General features: G+C 44.5%; 2 protein-coding genes and 1 pseudogene across 2 annotated transcripts; 1 reads left to right on the top strand and 2 right to left on the bottom strand.

Annotated features, from left to right (window-relative positions):
* Positions 1–4060: 4060 nt before the first annotated feature.
* On the top strand, positions 4061–6406 carry LOC123153192 (protein ALTERED XYLOGLUCAN 4-like; annotated as a pseudogene).
* Positions 6407–6448: 42 nt separating this feature from the next.
* Positions 6449–9847, bottom strand: LOC123151214 (rac-like GTP-binding protein 4). Its single transcript, XM_044570956.1, has 8 exons — positions 9537–9847; positions 9160–9247; positions 8896–9005; positions 8713–8776; positions 7716–7780; positions 7519–7584; positions 7320–7423; positions 6449–6868 (listed from the first exon to the last, which is right to left on the bottom strand). The coding sequence occupies exons 1-8, from the start codon at positions 9639–9641 to the stop codon at positions 6829–6831; spliced, it is 642 nt and encodes a 213-aa protein (XP_044426891.1). The 5' UTR covers positions 9642–9847; the 3' UTR covers positions 6449–6828.
* A 3036-nt stretch (positions 9848–12883) lies between these two features.
* LOC123148876 (protease Do-like 9) lies at positions 12884–20152 on the bottom strand. The gene is made up of 9 exons (XM_044568394.1): positions 19486–20152; positions 18485–18684; positions 18176–18356; positions 16416–16607; positions 15137–15369; positions 14299–14400; positions 14118–14168; positions 13470–13574; positions 12884–13395 (listed from the first exon to the last, which is right to left on the bottom strand). The coding sequence occupies exons 1-9, from the start codon at positions 20108–20110 to the stop codon at positions 13297–13299; spliced, it is 1788 nt and encodes a 595-aa protein (XP_044424329.1). The 5' UTR covers positions 20111–20152; the 3' UTR covers positions 12884–13296.
* Between the last annotated feature and the right edge of the window lie 1498 nt (positions 20153–21650).

Here is a 21650-nt window from a genome sequence, read left to right as displayed (position 1 = left end):
AACAGTACAGACAAATAGTCAGATGTTAATCTCAAACGAGGTCTAGCGGCTGAATGCCTTTCGAAAATGATTTTCAATGCCCAGAAAAATAATTTGTTTAAAGGGCTGGCAGCAGACCTCATTCCAAATGGAGTTGTTGTCTTGCAGTACGCAGATGATACTGTTCTTTGCATTGAGGATGATATAGATAAAGCTGTTAATCTCAAATTTCTGCTATACTTGTTTGAACTTATGTCTGGCTTGAAAATCAATTTTCTTAAAAGTGAAGTGTTGTGTGTGGGGGGGGGGGGGGGGATGATATGACTCTCCAAAAGTATGCTGATTTGTTTGGGTGTCAAATAGGGCATTTTCCTATGAAATATCTAGGCGTAACGGTTAGCTATTCTTCCTTGAGAAATTCTGACTGGGAGTATATAGCAATTCGATATCTTAAATGTTGTGACTCGTGGATTGGTAATTCTACCTCGTCTGGTGGGAGATTAACTTTGTTGAATTCATCCCTCTCGAGCATTGCTTATTATTATATGTCAATATTCCTACTTTCTAAGACATTTATCGAGAGACTCGATAAATATCGTCGTAAGTTTTTTTGGTGTGGAGGGAGGGGTAAAAAGCATTATTATCTGGTTAAATGGACCAGGGTGTGCCCATCTAAGAATAAGGGTGGGCTGGGTGTGAAAGATCTTCACAAACAGAATATCTCACCATTAGCAAAATGGTGGTGGAAGTTAGATACAGGGGAGGGGATGTGGCAAGATGTGGTGAGGGCAAAATACCTTAAGAACAATTCACTAGCTGTTGTGAAAGCGAAATTTCATGATTCCCCTGTATGGAAAGCACTGTTTAAAGTAAAAGAGATGTATATGGCTGGAAGGAAGGTGATTGTCAATAATGGCAATGTTGCCAGGTTGTGGCATGATCCCATTGGCACTTACCAGCCTTTGGGTGTCACTTATCCGACCCTGTTCAGTATCACTAATTATCAGGACGATACTATTGCTCAATTTATCAAACGTGCTAGTGGAGATATATTGAGACGCGGGCTGAATGCAGACCTGAGTTGTCAGTTTAGTGAGGTTAAGAAAATTATTGATGGAATTGACACCTCGGCTGGTCCAGATAAGATTGTGTGGGATGCTGGGCCCAACGGCAAATATACCACTAAATCCATGTATTCTTACCTGGAGAAAGATCTTACTGGTTGTGACTATAGATGGATTGGAGGGCTAGATTACCTACCAAAATACAGATTTTTCTTTGGCAACTCTTCTAGGATGCCGTTTTGACTAGGGATGTTATGAAGCGTCGGAACTGGGCCGGCAATCCCAGGTGTTCTTTCTGTGATTGCAGAGAAACCTATTTACATCTGTTCTTTCTTTGCCCAGTGGCAAGGATTGCCTGGCGCACGGTTGGGGCGATGTTTGGGACTGACTTATGTCCCAATAATCTATGTCAATTTTATTCTTTGTGCTATGCTTTTCTTCCTCAAGGGGAATGGTGCTTCACTATGGGGCTGGCGGCTATATGTTGGGCCATTTGGAATCGTAGAAACCAGGCTACCTTTGAATTCAAGAAAATGGCGTCTCCTTTCGAGATTGTCTTCAACGCTTGTATGCACTTATCTTATTGGGCAGGTCTCCTGAAGGGCGAAAGGCGAGTGGAGCTGGAGCGTGGTGCGATGATTCTGAAGGAGAATGCTAAAGAGATGATGAGAATTTGCGCGACTGCACACGCGGGCGATGCCGTGGAGTGATCAGCTGCTGGGATGCTGAGTCATTTTGGAAAACCTTTTGGAGTGCATGGGTCGAGACACCAAGACTTTGGAGAGCGTTTTGTGGAGCTTTGTTTCTTATATTCTGCATAACTATGGTGCTTTGGTGCGGGATTGTAATGTGATCTGAACTTTAGTTTGGTTCACGGCGTGTTGATGGTGCTTCAGGGATTTCGCCTCGTAGTGGGCGTTTCGATTGCGAGCGCTCACAGCGGATTTCCCTGAAGTGCTTGATCTCACTTTTTCCCTTTCCCTTGTTTGAACTCGGAACTGTCTGTATTTCCGTTATATTTTTAATGGAAAGGGGATTAGCCCGGGTCAAAAAAAAAATTAAAAAACAGATTTTTTTTAATAGGAGAGGATTGCTCTGTGTCGTTGCTGCTTCCCGAGGAGTCTGACCCAAGCAGGATCTAACTACGCCCGCCGCCCGCCCCCGCCCCAATCGTTACTTGTGGATCAAGATCAGACTCCGTCGTTGCCGACCCCTCCCCCCTCCTCTTCTCTTCTCTTGTGCATGGCTCATCATCGAAATCATCTTCCACACCCCCTTCTCTCATGCCCGTCTCCTCATGCGAGTTGAGGGACAGAAGAAGCAGGCAAAGGGACAAGAGCAAGAAAAACGGATGATTTGCATAATTAAGTTTTCTTGTCTGAGAGAGGAAATCATCTATGCGATTACCAGTCGTCTGGTGCCGTCACGGCGGAGCACCAAAGCGATGCACGTTGTCTGCCGCCATTAGCGCTACTCAGTCCGCCAACATGTGCATTAACATTCACCATACGAAATCAACATCATTGCAGCGTCCTGTTGGCGGTGCCGTGATAGAAGGAGAGGTGCAAGGGACAGGGCACGGGAATTAGGACAGGGAGAAACAGAGAGGTCAAGATTATGAAAATAGAATTTCTGCCTTGACGTATAATGATGATAGCTTTCTCATATAGAAGTTGGCCTTACACATAGGACTCGGAGGCAAAGTTGAACTAGGACTCTTCTCTAAACTGAACGTGCCTTGACTTATAATGATGATGCCTCCTCTGATATGTAGATCTCACATGACATTTTAGTAGTTGTACCAACGCAGAATAAAATCATCTTCATGTGTAGCTAGTCTTGAGTCACTCGAATGGGAGCAACAAGTCTTTCTAAACTCCCGCGCGCAGGGAGGGGGGGAGGGGGCAATGGCCCCCTGACAAATACATAGCCCGCCACGGCGCCATACTACTGCAGATTATGAAAGTACATTAGAATACCTCATGGATAATGCTTTTGATCCATTTGTTCCAACATTATTTTTTTGATGCTGCTATCCTTTCAACTCCTTGCAAAATGCTTATGTGCTTCTCAATACGTATGCCCAACCATCAGGATTGGTGTCCAGTGTTTTATAACATTTACAGGTCTTTAAATTTATTTATGAGAATGCAATTAACAACTCTTTGTTATGATGGAGCAGGCTGAATTACTTACACACATCTTCTTGTCCACTACTAGTGTTGACTTGTCATTTCCATGGTTGACACTATATTTTGTGGGTGTTGCAACTGATACCCCATAACTATCTGCTTTTACCTGTACGTCTTAAGACCCTTCTGTGTTGTGCTACAACATCTTTAGAAGTTTGTAGTTGTATACCTAGTTGATTGTTTATTCATCTAATTCAGCAAGATATTCATCGCAAACATTAATGATCTTTCCAATTTTGAAGAGGTAGAATTGATATCTACTATGGTAAAAAAAAGGAAATGCACCTAAGAATTCAGAATTCACCTAAAAAAGAAATACACACAATAAAAATTCACATAAAAGCAAATACACTTAATAAATTTTTTGGAGGAAGCAGCATCATTTCAAGCATGTTTGTTTAGAGAAGCGCCATTCACTAAAGACCCGGTTTAAGCATGTGTTCTACCTGAAAATAAGCAAAAACTACAGTTCGGGAGACTTCTAATGAATAAGGAGGAATTAATTGTTGCTTCGCTTAGGGCCTCTTTGATTCGTAGGATTTTAAAAACGTAGGGATATGAAAAGTATAGGGTTGGAGTGGCATGCTCACTTGAATCCTATAGAATTAGCAATGAGTGTTTGATGGCATGGGAAGAATAGAGGAATTGTAAAAAGAGGTTGGACTGGATGTTAGATTTCCTATAAAATGTAGTACAAAAGATTCCATAGGAAAAAATCTCATGGGATTCAATCCTATGAATCAAAGGACCAACATAGGAAAAAATATTAAGGATTTTAATCCTCCAGAAATCCTATAAAATTTCTTTGAATCAAAGGAGCCCTTAATGGTACAAAGGAAAAGGAAGGTGGGCAAGTCATGGGCTCATGGTGCTTCTCCAACTCCACTGAGAAAACATAGAACGCATGCATTTACTGCCGTGTTTCTCCGTTTACACTCGTCCTCCCTAAAATTTATCCAGATATATTATCTCCTGGTCATCATCCCTGCTGAGAAGAAATCACAAATCAGCAGCATTAAAGGAACAACGAGCCCAGAGACCATTGTTGGTCTTTGCACAAACAAGCTTGAGCAGGAAAAGGACAGGCCATGGGTCACGGTGAAGAGAGCCGCGCCGCTTGCCATCTGCCTCATTGCTTTGCCGGCTCTTCTGCTGATCCTGGTCGGCATGCCGTCGACGTCGAGGCTCCATTGGACAACGCTCGGTTCGACCGAAGACAAGGTAGGTAATCCAGAAAGTAGAAATGTACACGTAATTAAGCTTTGGTCATCAGTTTACCACCTTAAATCTATAGAGTTACTTAAGCACCCATGATTTGAAGCGTTGTGGTGCTTTGGAGGTTGTGGGGTCCCTGAGTGCACTGCCTGCAAAGTTGTGTGCTATTTAGTTTTATTCCTTCTACTATTTTCCCCCCATTTTAATTCATGAGTGTTTATTCAAATTTGTGAACATTAAACAACATTTTTAATTCACATTATGTTCAGATTCATTAATAGTTATTAAATAAATATGCGAACATTTTCAATTTATGAATATTTTTTAAAATCCATGAATATATTTTAAATTGATGAACGTTTTCCAAAATCAATGGTATTTAGGTTTACAATATTTTTAAAATCCTTGAACATCTTTTAATTAAATTAACACTTTCAAATATAAAAAAGGATAACCAATTTTACAGAGCTAGCAGTTGGGCGAGCGGAAAAAGAAGTTAAGCGGATGAGAGGAGAAGGGAGCCAAGTTGAGCAAGCGAGAACTTCATGGGGCGGCCCATGTGAGCGTTATAGCAACAAATTGACGGTTTTAGCATGGCATAGGAGCTCCCAAGAGGCTCAAACAATCAATAAAAGCTGACACAAAGGTCGAAACATGTAAATACACCACAAACACACACCAAACAACTCCACTCTTCTCTTAGCACAAATTTGTCTCTAACAGCAACACAACACAAGATATGCGAACGAAAGAAAATACCGCTAGAACATAACTAAAATACAAGCCAACATAGCTAAAATCCAAACAAAACAACCGATCACAAGAATTTATCCTGCGCGGCGAAGCGCGCGTCAGCCTCTAGTTCATTCTTAGGCGTGGTGGGAATACAGTCGGGAAGAAATGGGACGTGTAGGCGGGCAGATGGATGAGCGAACCACATGGCCCGATCTACAGTAACCTGACGTTCCCAACCATCCCCGACTCCAAAAATTGCCAGAAATACGGCAAGGATCCACGCGACTTCTACTGGCGTTGGCGACCAGCCGGGTGCGAGCTACCGCGGTTCGCACCGGCGAGGTTCCTCGGCGTCGTCCGCGGCAAGCGGCTCGCCTTGGTCGGCGAGTCGCTGGCGCGCAACCAGATGGAGTCTCTTCTCTGCCTCTTGTCTCAGGTACGCATTCACATGCACTCATTGACAATAAACATTCCAAGATCTCACCGACGTTCAGTGGAGTCTCAGTTGGTTGGCTTAATCGTCATGCATGCAGGCCGAGGCTCCCACGGACGTACACGCCGACGCGTCCGACAATGTCCGGGCATGGCACTTCCCCGCGCACGACTTCGCGCTCATGGCGCTCACGACACGGTTCTTCGCGCACGCCGACCCGGCCGTCGGTACCGACGGGAAGCCCACCGACTCCTTCGACATCCACCTCGACAGGCTCGACGCCGTCTGGCGGAGCCGCCCGCCGGAGCTGGACTACGCCGTCCTCTCGGGCGGTAACTGGTTCTTGCGCGTCAACTATTTCCTGGAAGACGGCCGCCGCGTCGGGTGCGCCGGCTGCCGCGGCGCCGTCTCCAACCTCACGGACTTCGGCGTCACCGACGGAGTCCGACGCGTCGTCCGGGCGGCGCTCGAGGGCATCGCCCGGTGCCGAGAGTGCAAGCCCGGCCTCGTCACGCTCGTGCGCACCTACACGCCGAGCCAGTTCGAGCACGGCTCGTGGTTCGACGGCGGCTACCGCAACAGGACGCGGCCGGCCGTCGGAGGAAGGTGAGGTCGCCTTGGAGGGAGCCGGGTGGGAGCTGAGGCGAGTGCAGAGAGAAGAGATGCGGAGGGCGAGGGAGGCGAGCGGGAGCCAGAGGTTCTTGGGAGTGATGGACGTGACCAAGGCCATGATGATGCGTCCAGACGGCCACCCTGTATTTGTTTGTTCACTGTGTGTTGCATTGTGACTTTGTGAGCCACCAACCCAGATCGAAGTTGATACGTAGTAGTATCAGCAAAAAGAACATAATTATACTCCTGAATCACAAGATACATTCGGTATCACGAGAAGGAAGCGATTCTTTTGGAATGATGAAAGGAAGATCCCGGCATTGCTCAAGCTGTACCAAAACATTCCTAAATTTGTTACAAGCACCAATGCACCAAAGTAATCTAGCTACCTCCAGTAGTTGATTGGCTGATTGCAAAACATGAGATATACACACACTGCAAAGTGCAAAACATGAGATAAAAAAACTACCACCTCTGTAAACTTTCATAAGGCGTTTTAGGACACTACTTTAGTGACCTAAAAACGTCTTAACGAGTTTACAGAGGGAGTACACAAGCTGCCGCAAATAACTCCCTGATCACCATGGAAGGCCTTTGATCACTTGAAGCATGCCAGTCTCCTTCTAGACAGGACACCCCTGCAACCGTAACGAAAAATGCTTCAGTCTTTACAAGTGATTTTGTGCACGGTATGTTCAGGAAACCGATTCGCATTGTGTTCCTTATTCCTTAATTTCACAAATAAGTTTTAAAATGGGGCGCATGGCTCCAGACCATGGGAGTTCAGAGTCCACTACAGGGCTTTACTAGACATTCAAGAGTGGTCTATTCTATGAACTCGTCCTACTTCTGTTAGGTATCGATAAAGGATCAGTTTTACCAAATGGCGGGTGAACATGCACAACCTAAAAAAGTGAGCAGTGCATTTAGCAATTGCAGAATTTTTCTAAAAATATTAGCAATCATACATGCTGACTGAAAATAAAAATCTTTCAGCGGTATTAAGAAAAAGGCAACAAAAGCTTTATAAGCGCGGTCATAAAAAAGGCGGAGCGAGCAAACAACAACAGCATAGTTATATTTACTCACAATGATGCACATCCTTGTCGTGCTTTCTTCTTCCTCCGTTCCCTCTGCTTTGTTGGAGGCTTGATCACTACCTTGATGGCAGCATCAAACACAGCTTTTACATTCTGCACAATAATCCAATCCAGAATTTAAAGAGGATGCATCCAAAATGTAACAGGGGTTTATGTAAGCCTTCAGAGAGCAACCACAAGAAACTAACCTGCTGTGTCTTTGAGCTGCATTCGACGTAACAGGTTGCGCCGATGTGCTTGCGGAGTTCCTCCCCCTACGAGGTAAGGGTGGAAAGAAGAGTAAAGAAACATGAGATGATGGAGTATCCTCATTTCACATAGTGGCCAACGGTAAACATTTTCCGGCCTTCAGGTAACCATGGTGTATGGGGACCGGGGATAGTACCTGAGCTGTAGTAACAGGCACCACGCCAGGGTGGTCAAGTAAGTATTGTTTGTCTTCGCGGAGATCTGTATGTAGGCAATATAATGATTGACAAAAATTATATGATGGTCAAAACTAAAATTATATGAGATGTATTAAAAGGCTTGCAATATATGATTGCAGGCACTGTATTTTAAAAACAGCAAATAGTTTCTGTGTGATTTCCATAGTATTTGCAGGAAACAAGTTCAGGTGTTTAACAAGAGTTTATCTTGCCTGATCAATCAGCCTATGTGTCACAATATTAACACTGCACAAGCATCTTTAAGTGCTACCGCTTGACGGGCATATATGGAAAGGAAATCAGCGTAGGGGGGAAACTCATCCTTTGAGCAACCACTTGAGACTTGACGCCCTGACAGTCAACTCATCTGGGTGGTATATTATGAAGTTGCTCGAATTTTGGATTTGAATTCAAATGGCGGCATTCGAAGATTTTCAAAATCTCAGCAGGAGCAAAAATGGATAACAGAAATCCAGATTGTTTTCCTTGCTTCGTATTACAGTCCTAGAAGCTATCACTTCAACAGTTTTTTCTTCTTCTTTTTTATTTGAAAAAATAGATACTATTTTCTTACGCCAACCCATTCGCAAAGTGCGATGGAAGGAGAAAGCAATCCCTCTTCTCAAGCAAGAAGTGATCCATAAGAAACTATCATCTGGGCCACTAATTGCTGAACCTGGCAACGAACTGAGTAACATATTCATTTGCTCCAATCATGCACTAGTACCATTTATCCTTTACTTTTGGTAGCATTTAAACATATACCGCAATAACTAGTCTGACCATAGTCCAGGAAACATCACAAGGAAGGCAAGCATAGTATTTCCAACAATGAAAAGACAAACAAGATCCTAGCCACTACCAACAAGGCAGCAACGTACAAACCAAACATCACGGACAAATATGCAGCCAAATGGAAAAAGTGCTTCCCTTGACAGCAGTCACACAACTCACCATATTTTGTACCAACCAGCACTATCGGCACGCTGGGTGCATGGTGCTGAAGCTCCGGTAGCCACTGAAAGAGAAAATAAACAAGCACGGGATAAAACGAACCAACTGAATGAATAGCTAAACCATCGTCGATCCAAGATGGTATAGAACTACTACTAGTAGTGTGGAATAATAGATACGCACCTTCTTCATGATGTTCTCGTAGCTGGCGCGGCTGACGAGCGAGAAGGCGAGCACGAAGACGTCGGCTCCCCGGTAGCTCAGCGGTCTCAGTCTGTTGTAATCCTCCTGCCCTGTGGACAAATTGAGCTCCACACAATAAGACCACCAATAAAATCCTGTGGCAGCTTTCACAGAGTGATGTAATAACTATATATACAAGACATGGAAGGAAACTGCAAATGTGGAGCAGCGAAACAAAACAGGCAGCATGGATAAGTAAATAACCTGCAGTGTCCCAGAGGCCCAGGTTCACGGTGGTGCCGTCCACCACCACGTTCGCGCTGAAGTTGTCGAACACGGTGGGCACATAGTCCTGTAATAAAAAGGCCCAGCACGAGCAAAACAGAGGTTCAAAATATTTACTCTCGGAGGTGAAATTTTAGCAGCGATTTCAAAATTGTATACACAAACAACTAGGCAAGAGACACTGGACGAGGGTCCTCGGTCGGGTTCAAGAACGGGCAAGGGCGAATCCATCAAACCGGACCAGGATGCAAATGGGGGAAATCCTGAGCCCAGCAGCTGGTGTTTCCTGGAACCCAAGAGAGCCCGAAATTTGTACCCGGAAGACGGAGAGAGAGATGGGAGGGTGTGGGCATTACGGTGGGGAACTTGTTGCTGGTGTAGCAGATGAGCATGCAGGTCTTGCCGACGGCGCCGTCGCCGACCGTCACGCACTTGATGAACCGGGAGGCGCTGGACGCCATGCCGGCTAACTCGACAAAATGGAAGGAGAACCAACTGAAGCGGTAGCAGAGTCTAGCAGAGCAGAGGAATGGGGGAGCTGAGAAGTGAGTGAGTGGTTGGTTTGCTCTTGGTTGTGTATCGTGCCGTGGTGGCTTCTTGGCAAAGGGAGGTTGAAGAGGGAGGTCACCGTCACACCCTTCTCCACTCTCTCTATCTAGCCTCTCAGACCGCCTCTCTCTCTCTCTCTCTCTCTCTCTCTCTCTCTCTCTCTCTCTCTCTCTCTCTCTCTCTCTCTCTCTCTCTCTCTCGTCTCCTTTTTTATTTTTGCAAGTTTGCGTGCTGGTGCCGCGCTCTGTTTCATATGCTGTGGCCTACTTGATCTGGCCCGGATCCTCTCGTGGCCTTGCTGAATGGGGTCTACCGATGTTGTAGCAGCATTTTATGATGCTGGATTATGTTACTGATTATGAGTTGTGCTGCCTCGTGTGGGTCTTCTTTTTTTTCACGAAATAGTTCTTTCAAGATCGTCTATTCATGGCATGGTTAATAGAGAAGCACACTCGGTACCTCTTAATACTATTCTAAACGCTTTTATATTTGTTTACGGAAGAAGTACTACTTAATTTTTACTCAATAAACAGCTGCGACGTGACATTCATGTCGTGTCAAATAAACCCGGCCTGGAGATCTTTGATATTTGGGCAAATCTTGCAATCCAACCATAGATGTTTTTCAATCACAAGTATGGTGTCCATGTCTCGCATTGCATGTGAGGCTGCACGTAGCTCCGCCGTGGTCGGCGCCTAATTTGACTGCAACCGCATGCATGGCAACGGCTGCAGGACAGGTACGTGCGTCCGTCGTGGCCGGTGGCCGGTGGCGGTGCGCGTTTGGCAGCAGCGTCACATGCCGCCGGCGCGCACGTACGCCTGCTTTGGCATGCCATGTGATGTCCCTGCCCATCAAACGGGCATGGTGCTGTGGCAGGCCGCGGTGCTGCCACCACCACCTCTCAGTCACACCGTCGAAGCTCCTAAGGCCAACTCCACCGAGCGGCCCGACGTCCGTTTTATCCGAATTATGTACGTTTGAATAGGGCAATGGCGTCGTGTCCGGGATGTTTCTGAAATGCGGTGGCAGACGGCCCAACGCGCGGACGCATCCGGGCTGCATCATGTCCGCGTACTTTTTTCTTTGCAAGGCCTTAAAAAAATTCATCATTCATTTTTGATACATGGAATACATCATCACATTTTGACTAAAAAAGTAAGACCAAAGAAAACAAAAACCATAAGAATACATTTTAGAAGATATCCAACTTCCATAACAGCTCCTGTAAGTTGGATTAGTGCATTCTCGATGCATTCATTGTTGATCTGCGGAGAAGGCTCGATCTTGCGTGCTTCTTTCTTCTTCGAGTCTAAAAAAGTAGAGGTTGTTTCCTCGCATCTAGTCTCGTGTCTAGCCTCTAATCTAGCAACAAGTGCACTTGTCTCATCTACAGCCTCTATGTAGCTAAAAGTGCACGAACATCTACTAAATTGCGTTCTATCAATATATCGATGAACTCTTCTTCCCAATATCAAAACTTGCATCCATGCTACACAATAAAATTTGAAGTTAGCACAACTAGTCAAATCTAGAGCACAAACCGAAGCTCAAAAGAGCACATACCCCATCGGGTTTTTTTAACACAGTACAGACCACATACCCCATCGTTTAAGCACTTGATGAACACCCATCCGAAATGTTCCGGCGTTGTAGACACGCGGCGCACGACCTTCTTTGGGCAGTGGTCGCACTTAATGAGTGGCAACGGTACACCGACGAGCTTTTGGGCTAGCATTGAGCCCGGCCGACCGCCATTCGGGTATCTACCGGCGGACTACCGACGGTGTAGATCCGAGCGGCTAAAGGACGAGCCACTGCCTGCATGTGGCCTTGCGGCCCTGCCAGGGCCTTCCGGCCCGGTGCCTGGCCAGTCCATGGCGCGGCGCGGCCTCCCACAGCCGGGCGAGCTCAAGACCGCCCGGATCCGCCGCAAATCCGGTCGGCGGGCGCGCAAATCAGGTGGCCGTGGTTGGGTAGCTCGGGGCGCCGAGGGGAAGAGGCTGGGCGACCGCACGTCCGAGCGGCACAGCTGCAATGGCAGCGGCAGCGAGGGGAAAAGTGGGGAAGAGTGGAGGGGATGCGGCCGGCGCGAGGGAGGGGGCGGATAGAAAAAGGCGTCCCCGTGCCACTGACGGGCGGGCCGGGGGAGGACACGTGCAGACGGCCCGAGCGTCCGCGTGCTGTCCGTTTCACCCCAAAAACGACGCAAATTTGGGCCGGGGATGGGTCAAAAGCGAACAGAAAACGGACAAAAGTTCGTTTGCGCCCGCGCGCTGGGCCGTCTGGTTCGTTCATTTTACCCCAAACGAACGTGTGCGGACAGGATGGGTCGCGCGGTGAAGTTAGCCTAATATCCCGTGTGTTGGGAACAAAAGTTTCTACGCACTCCTGCAGGGAAGGGGATGAAAATGGACAAGCCTAACCTTTCTAAAAAAAATTAGCGGAAAATAACCCAATTCAAAAGTATTTAATAAAATGATCTACTCGCATCACACCCAAAGCTAGAGCGCCATGACAAATAACATGATGTCCTAACCCGGTGCGCCATAGCTCCCGGGGCTAGGGGTCATGGCGCTCTGGGCACCTAGGGCGTCATGTTAGAGGTTTACAGGTCTCCCTTGAAGATGCCCTTATCTAGCATATGACGCCTCAGCCCGAGACGTTATGCAAAGTGGGTCATTTGTGAAAGAAAATGGATCCAATTTATTTTGTGCCGGAGTTCTAAAAAGGGAGTAAATTTGTCTATTGTCACGGGAAAGGGAAACAGTGGCCAAGGGCTATTTTTGGTCAGATTCTTTGCAGGACAAAATTGCACTATATCTGTCCCGTATGTATGGATACCAGCTGTTGTGATGAAGCATTTCGTTCACTGCCAAACATTTGCACAGACTGGATCGACTCAACTCTAGAACGAAAGGGATGGGAATCATACAGGACACCTACCAGAATCATGGCAAGTAGGTACGGCGGATTTGCTTCCACGGGAAGGGATGACCAAGGAAAAAGGCTCGTCAAAAACACGCATCGCCGTCGACGAGGGTCCAAAACTGCACCAGACCTGTCACTTGTGCTCGAAGGCAGGCTCTCTTTACAAGCAACAGGCACGACAACCACCAAAACAAAACTTTGGTAGAAAAAGACACATGAGTACTCCAGAAAATCAAATAATTGGTACGATAAAAAAGTATCGCCAGCTGAGTAAAAGATTGCAGAGGTTTAAAGTGAATACATCACGGCAAACATGACGATACGGATACGGGTACGCAAATGCAACGAGTTTCCAGGTATTCATTCAATAAATCAAATGAGAACAAAACTTCGATTGCTGCTATTCTACAGGTTTCTCGGTTGCTCGGTGCCGCGTGCATTTTCAACCTTAGCCAGTGAGGATGCGAGCGATGTTGGCCACCATTCGCCTTTTTTGCCGAACCATAATGCTCTTCCACGTCCAAAACTTCAGCAGCACTCATTGCTGCAGAGGGGTTTCTCGTGCACTTGGCATTGTATAAGCCAACCGGGATTGTGTGCCAACTGGGATTGTATCGGTAACCACCGTGCTTTTACTCAGGCCTTCAGGTCATCTGACATCGCTGAAGGTATGCAGTGTGTTGTTAGAATGTCCTGAGTAGCAGCCCTAGCTGTTTTCGTCTCGAGAACGACAACCTGCCAAATCATCCGACGGTTACTTCCAACTTGACATTCAACAGAACGTTATAAATAGGTGGCAATTTAACTACCTGGTCGTAATCCATGTCAAATTTTAAGAACTCCTCATTGCAATCTTCCACCATGGTCGCCAGCTGCTTCAAATTATTTACTGGTTTCCCATTGAACGCACGCACCTACATTGATAACAAAAAAGGCAGATGATAATAAGGGCACATTATTATGCACTGCTAAAAAAAGAGTGTTAAGTTTACTACATGCCTTGGAGAATGGTATGTAAACTAAGAATGTCTAAAAGGTTCACTAAATTTAGTACCAATGCTACAATTTTGCCTCTGAAAGACACGCGTTCAATCATTCCACTTCAGAAAGAACAACATTCCTCTTATCTTGGCTGCTAATTCTTGTTATACTAGCAGAACTTCCAAAAATATGTTGGTGCTTTTGAGACAACAACAACCATGTTCATACCATTTTCTCATGTCCAATCTTAATGCTTACATGTTAAAATTATACAAATATTCAGAGTACGAGTTTAACTGGCATGCAAGAGAAACTGGCATAGAAAGAATGCTAAGGATTAATTGGTGCAGCAGGACAATAATACTTCATGTGAGTACAGACACACCAATTTAGTTCTTGAACTGCATATGTAGACAAAACTTTGAAAAATTGAAACTCAAACTAGGAATATCCACATAGAGATCACCCATAACTACCTGAGTATTGACAAGTTCTTCATAACCAATATTGATATCTGCCACAAGCACCTACAAGATCATAAAATTGGTATCAAATGGTAATTCTATCAAACTTTAACGCAAAGCAAGATGGATGGGCTTGTGCCACATAGCATGAAAACTTTCATAGCCGGTGGTTAATAGAAAGGGCTTCACAGACCTGTGAGACCACCACAAGCTGCTCATCAGGTGATTGCGCCATTGCATGTAAATGCTTGTCCAACAACTTGACGGGGGCATCAAATTCGTAATCTTTTCCATACTGATCATCAAGCATTCTAGTTAGTTATACAATCAAAATTGCTACCATAATTTTTTTAAGTGAAATAGGATTCAGGCACAATTATGGGTGACATGGACATATTAGCAGTGTGCATTCAAAATTCAAAGTATAGTGCTTCCAGGTTACCATGACAAACACTTAAAAACAAGACATATAGCAGTGTGCATTCAAAATCAAAGTATAGTGCTTCCAGGCTACCATGCCAAACACTTAAAAACAACTTGGGACAAGCAACATGTCGTTCTGGTGACAATACTTATTGCATACAGAGAAAAAACAAAATACTCCCTCCGTCCAGAAATACTTGTCGGAGGGAGTATCTAGAATGGATGAACTAAAATACATCTAGATACATTCATTTCTCCGACAAGTATTTTCGGATGGAGGGAGTACTCGGTGCAACCATGACATCATGTTTATTGTTCAAGCATGACAAGCATACATGGCAATTTGCTACATTAGGAAAAGACACAAACAGTTGTCAAAGCTTAGTGCACATACAGAATAAACATGTACATAATTATTTTTATGTTCTCAAAACAAAACAAGATGGCAACTTTCAAAGATTTTTTTAACAAAATTCCAAAATTAAGGATATCTTCTGTAAAGCAGTACTTCCCCTGAAGTGTATCCACGGAGACAACCAAATAAGAATATAATATTTTGGTTACTATTTCATGCCTAGGGCAGAGGAGAGAGGGCAAAGACGACATACCTCGGATCGAAGATATGGAACAGATACGACCATAAAAACAAAGCCTGCAACAATGTAGTATGACGGTGGCCTGCCCTTTATATGAGCTGGAATGAGCTTTTTGTGGATTGATAGCTTTATGTTGAATTCATGAATTTTTGAACTCCGGAGAACTTTGACACGTGCCTTCTCACCAGTATACTTCTGTGAAACTAGGTAACTGAAGCCAATGCGCTCTCCATGCCTGAATGGAACTGGGTGACCAAGAAAAAGAAAAGTAAGCAAGTGGAAGCATTTTCCTTGACTAATAAGCAGGACTTTATCTGGGAAACATGCAATTGTGTATTTTAATCGAATGAAAACGTCCGAGTATACTTACTCCGGTATTCTTATTACTGCTTAAAAATCCATCAGAAAAAACTACTTTCCAACCTGAACTTTGGCAAGAGATATCTTCTCTACCATAAAATCTAAAACTGTTTGAATTGCAACCTCAAACTATTGAAACCGTCTGCTTTTCACCCTTGGCTGGTCTCACAAGTAATCTTCGGTGACATGCATGCCACTACCATAAATAAAACAAACACTACAACAGAAAACAGTCTAAAACAAACTCCACCATTCAGATAAAAAGCTTCCACAAAAAATGCAAGGAATGGAAGAAACATTGGTCAACAAGATCAATAACAGAAACACCGTGACATGGGAATGGCACGGCAGTGCTGCGGTGGACACATGGCATCCACATCAGCCAATATCACTTGCAAAACCACCTGAGGGTGAAAAACAGGAGGATTTCGGAGTTTGAGGTAGCAAATCTGGGAGTCTTATAGTCCGGGTGTTAAAAATGAACTTTTGACGAGTTTGGGGCCAAAAGGTGGACTTCTTATATATTATCCGACAGGTGTATTTGCATAAAACAACAGTGATCAGACTAGTGATATTTACGCAAATCAACTGGGGAACTAGTAATGAGTGGTATCAGATGGCTAATACTAGTGATGTGGAATTCATTTTCAACACAAAATTGACCCATCTCAAAGTTTTAGACCATATATAGTGTTATATGCACGGAAGGAATGGCATTATTTATGGTCATAAGAGAGTTTCATTCGATGACCCTACTTAAAACAAACACTTTGTATTTCATTGAAATGAGTAGTACAACCTATAGCCAGAACTGGAAGTTACAGCCACTAAAGTCTAAAGCAGATAAAATAGAATATGTGACATGAAGTGATCAACAATGCATGATAATACGTAGATACATGTATAAACTATGACAGAAGCTATAACAAACCTGTGCCATCGTTGGCGATGTCAATACCATCAAAGCTAAGAATAATATCAGAAGGTTGCATGCATCCAGATTCAGGAGCAGTTGGTTCAATTCTTCTGATACGAACACCCTTTTGGTCAGATTTCATTCCCATTGCCTTACGGAGATCAGGATTTTCCATTTTCTGCCATTCTATCCCAAGTATAGGGAAACCTGGCAGGAGAATGCAGGCAAAAGGTAAGCTAGTTGGATGCAAAACAAAGAAGATTATACATGTCGAAAACACATACCAGATTACCAATTATAACCTGGATATTAATAAAAGAGACCTAATTAGCACAGGACGTTTTTTTTAAACAAAAGCAAGCCCTCCATCCATCAAAACAAAAGCAAGCCCTTCATCCATCAAAAGATTGACGAGGTTATAAGAGAAAAAAAAACACTAGACTGTATGGGGTACAACACTCTGTTCAGCATTGAATTTAAAATATCTTTTAAGCTACTCATACAGGCAATGCATGTACAATGTGCACCAGGAGCACCTGTGATGACATGCAGTGCATAAGAATAATTTCCAGGTGAACACAAACAATGTCAAAGGAAGAACTAAGGGGCTGCTTAAGTTCCATGCCCCTGACAGACAAAGTTTTACCTAACATTCACCAGACTTCCCTATGATTCCGGTAAGCTCCTTCGACTTTGGCTCTTAAGTTCATTGTGGAGCCAAACGTGGCTGAAAACAGTGAAGCCAATTTGACCACCAGGTTTTGTAACACCAGTTTAGCCAAGCACAGGCACTTCATTGGGAACAAAACAAACCAAACAAGCTCTACCTCATCTAGTTGGTAATTTTATATTCTTGCCTATAAGCAGAGTATTTTATAGGATGCTCGCATCTGAATGCATTAGATAAATAAATGTTCAATTTCTATTTATAATCAATTAATCAGGTAACATCCAACAATGTCATATTCCCGTCTGTATTTGGCTAATAAAATATGTAAATGAAAATGGAAAGGGCACTACTCGGTCTGTCTCCACTAGTCCCAGCCACATCTGCTAGGTTACTTTAGTCATTTGGGTCAAAAACTAGCATCTCAATGTTGGACAAACCTATCTCGCCACTTTGACTGACATCAACCGCAAAACTAAAAAACGAGCCTAAAGGAAGTGTATCGAAACAAAAGAGGAACATTTCCAGTGGAAAAAAAATCATATGTCCCCCTGTATTGGTGAATTATTTGCGAAACTAACAGTTTTTAGCAAACATTTGACAGTGCTAACCAACAATGAATAAATTACATCACATTCACACCTCAAGAGGTTACATTCTACAGTGTTAAAAACACCAATTGTGCATACTACATAGTGTTCAAAATATGGCTTCAAAGTTTACTTGAATCCCATAATACGGTTAAGACACTGTTTCCCTGGAATAAAAGTTTGTTCCTCTGTAAATTATGGTCAACACTGAAAATTTTAGACCATGCCTGTCGAATGAGGAACTTATAACTGATAAGGATAACAATCACACCAGTCCTTCTGCAATGATAATTACATGGAAGCTGATAGAACTCACAGAAGAAAGTGAGACTAAGACAAAGTTATTAAAATAAACAGACTGCTTTTGCAAATATTAAAAAAATCAAAATATATTTACATATATGTCTGCATAAGATGTTCCAGCATAAACCCTTTTCATTCATGCACCATCAAGATACACCTTAAACATGGTTTACAAAACTTACAGCATATATAAGCAACAACGGAATAAGAATTACCTGTGTACTCTCCAGATTTCTCATAGTCTTGAATGAAGTGCTTAATAACCGGGGTGGGTATAACATAACCTATGTTTTCTGCATCTTCGTGTTTAAGAGATTGAAAAGCTATACCAACGCATTTTCCCTGATCATTAAAAGCAGGGCCGCCAGAGTTTCCTGAATTTATAGCTGCATCTATCTGTTCATAAGTAACAACCAAGGTTACAGATGTTCATAGAGAGGGCTAATTATAATTCCATGATTACAAAAACAACATACAGAGAAAGGAAGACAACTAAAGCATGCACATTGTCTGGAAAAATATACCTGTAGTCCAAGAAGTTCTGTAGAACCATGAACATATGAGAGTATTTCTATCCTAGATACTACACCACTTGTCACAGAAATTGTATCTCCTCCAATAGGGTAACCAACAACAGTGACAGCATCCTGAAGTGCTGGCAGCAATCCAAACTCCAGCGGCAGAACTCCTTTCCAGAATTCATCGTCATCAACGGTTAACATTGCTGAAATGGAAAATTGGAAAGGTCGGTTGTGATTATCAGATCATGTAAGAAAGTTGCTCCTTGAGTTCATTAATCGATAACTTTGTTTGTTAGAAAAAGGTGCAAATTTGACAATGACTGCATGAATGCTTAGTCCAGTCTAGCTTGTTGCCCTTTAATGTTTGTAAAGTCATCCTACTTACCCACCATGTGTCTCCATACTACTTCTGTTGTATTATGCCCTCCATTTTTCAAGAAAATACTCACAATAATCCACATATCCAAGCAGTTTCTGAGAACACCAGTATGTTTATGACAATCAAAATCCCTGGCTGCTAAAACTAATCATATGGGATTGCACTGCTCAAGTACATGACAGCATCAGCCAGTTTAGTCTAGATTGACCCCTGTTTGAAAACAATATTATGATCCAAATCCACCAAAACAGTGGCTCTCTCCCACCTTTCTTTTTAGAGTACACATACAGAGTTCACAACATTAAACAAGATCACCTTTTCTGGCATAAGCATGTTCCGATTTGCAGAGAACAAAGCATAAATAATCTGCCTGTTCCACAAAAGTCGAATTTTGCCAGCTCTGCGGTGCATACTGCATTTCTGTAATTGCAAAAGCACATAATGGTGTACTAAATTAGACGACCTAATACCACAAACATTGGCATTCCTTAGACAGTGCAAGAGACCCACATGCCATCATAACAGATGATTCACAAGCACAAGCAGAGAACTCTTATAGGTTTGTCAAGTTCATAGCATTTCGCGGGCTAAAACAGGTAAAAGGGGCGGGTATGGGCATGCATACCAATGTCGCATTCGTTGCCGATGGCAAGGACGGTGGCAAGGTACTTGGTGTCTGAGCCGCGCTTCTTGAGCTTGACTTGGGTGTAGTGCTCGACGGAATGGGCGTTGGTGAGCACCCTGCGGCCCCCAATGATGAAGCCACTGCTGCTGGAGCTGTACTGCCTCTTGCGCTGCCATGGCATTGAGAAGTTCGGCTCCGTGTGCACGCAGAAAACCTTTACCACGGCGTCCATGGACGGCATCACCCTCGCCACCTGCTCCCACCGCAACGGCTCCACCGCCGGGACCTCCACCTTCATGTTGGCCGCCCCCTTGGGCGCGCGGGATGGGGGGGCGCGGAGGGCGGCGTCGGCATCTGACGGGAGCTCGTGGCGGACGCGTCGGGACTTGCGGTGGCCGCGGGTTCCGGAGGAGGAACCTGGCTCCGGGGTGTCGGCGGCGGCGGCGAGGGGGGACGAGGGGTGGTCGTTGTCAGGGGAGGCGGCGGGCGGCGGCTTGGGCTTGCGGCCGCGCTTGGGCTTGGGCGAGGGGGCGGAGTCGTGGGTGCCGTTGTCGGGGGCGGCGGCGGCGGCCGGCGGCTTCGGCTTGCGGCCGCGCTTGCGCTTGGGAGCGTCGTGGTTGTCCATTGTCTGACGACCTAGGGTTTCATGGAGGTGGGAGGCAAAACGTAGTACAAAAAGGGAGCGCAACGGGTCGGGCTTTGGCTCGGTCGGTACTACATGGTTCGGTCTGGTTCGAGTCTCGGGGTCGAGCCCAAAGTGTAGAATTCTTCTTTCCAAAGCTTGGAGTGGATGAAATTTTCGTACATCAAAAAATAGTGCAAATGAGTCATAATAAGGAAAAGAATCATATACCAGTACTAATTTTTAATCATATGACTCCAAACGAACCGGATAAGAAATTTTGAATAAAGAAATTCTTCTATGCTTTGGATAATTGCTAACGAATTAATTGATACAATCTCCGTACAATCTCACAGCTGCCGCCTCCCATAAAAAGCTAGGGTTCCTCTACCCCTACCGTCGGCGTTGCCACCGATCCACCTTGTCTCTAGTGGCCTTAGCCCCTAGGGCCATGGTGTCGTGGTGGCCCCCGGCCCTTGCCGGGGGAATGGATCTTGCTTTATTTTTAGGTGTTTTTGTGAGTTCATTTAGAGTTTGTGTCTTGCTCGGGAAGACGAGATGGTGGTGGCTCTCTGAAGATGGAATAAGTTTCTCCCCGCCTAACCCCCGTTCCGATTCGTTGGATGGCATGTGGAGACGTGTCTACGACGAATCTTGCAGGATTCGATCGATGTTGTGGATCTGTTTGGATCCGGTCGTTATTCGTCTTCGTTTATGTGTCTACAGGTTGGATCTTTACGATCTATGTTTCTCTTCATCGATGACAGTCGTTGTTTTGTCGTGTTGCTTCTGTGGGGCCTTAGCACGATGACTTTCTAACTATCTACCACAACAAGTTTGACCCGACTTTAGTGAGGGAGAGGTGATGGCAGCAGTGCGCCTTTGGCTCGCTCGAGTGATTGTAGTCGTTGTTAGGTGGTCTACTGACATGGACGAATGTCTCACAACCGGTATTAAAAGGTTGGGGTGGGTTTATGATTTCTTTTTCATTTAATTTTGTGTTTTCCATTTAATTCTTTTTCATTTGTTGGTATTTTACGATACTACATATTGTACACGTTATGCATATATATAAATAGAATTTCTAGTAGAACCGATCATATATATATATATATATATATATATATATATATATATATATATATATATATAGGGAAAAGCAAAGCTATTGCGTTTCACTCTAGAGGTGGCAATCAGGACCACATGTTCTTGTTGGGATCTGGTCCCTCAACTTTCCCTCATTTCATTTCTTTCATTTTATGTGATTGATAGTTATTTCCTCTTATAGATGAAATTAGGACCACAGTCCCCTTGTTGTAGCCCAGTAGGCTCAGTGGGTAGGCTGACAAAACTGTAGCGACGCAGCCCTCGGCCCACGCGCAACGGTTCTCTGCCCACGAAGGGTTCCAACTCACTGACGGTGGCCTAGCCCAGAAATAGTTCATGTCTTTTTTTCTCTCATATCAAAATTGCCCCGAACCTACCCCCGTCTCTCTTGGCCCCTCATTTTTTCTCTCCCCCACCTTCCAAATCTGACTCGGGC

The sequence above is a fragment of the Triticum aestivum genome, chromosome 7A, assembly GCF_018294505.1.
Source record: "Triticum aestivum cultivar Chinese Spring chromosome 7A, IWGSC CS RefSeq v2.1, whole genome shotgun sequence".
NCBI classification, from domain to species: domain Eukaryota; kingdom Viridiplantae; phylum Streptophyta; class Magnoliopsida; order Poales; family Poaceae; genus Triticum; species Triticum aestivum.
The sequence above is the reverse complement of the archived record's forward strand: the minus strand, read 5'-3'. Positions and strand labels throughout refer to the sequence as shown.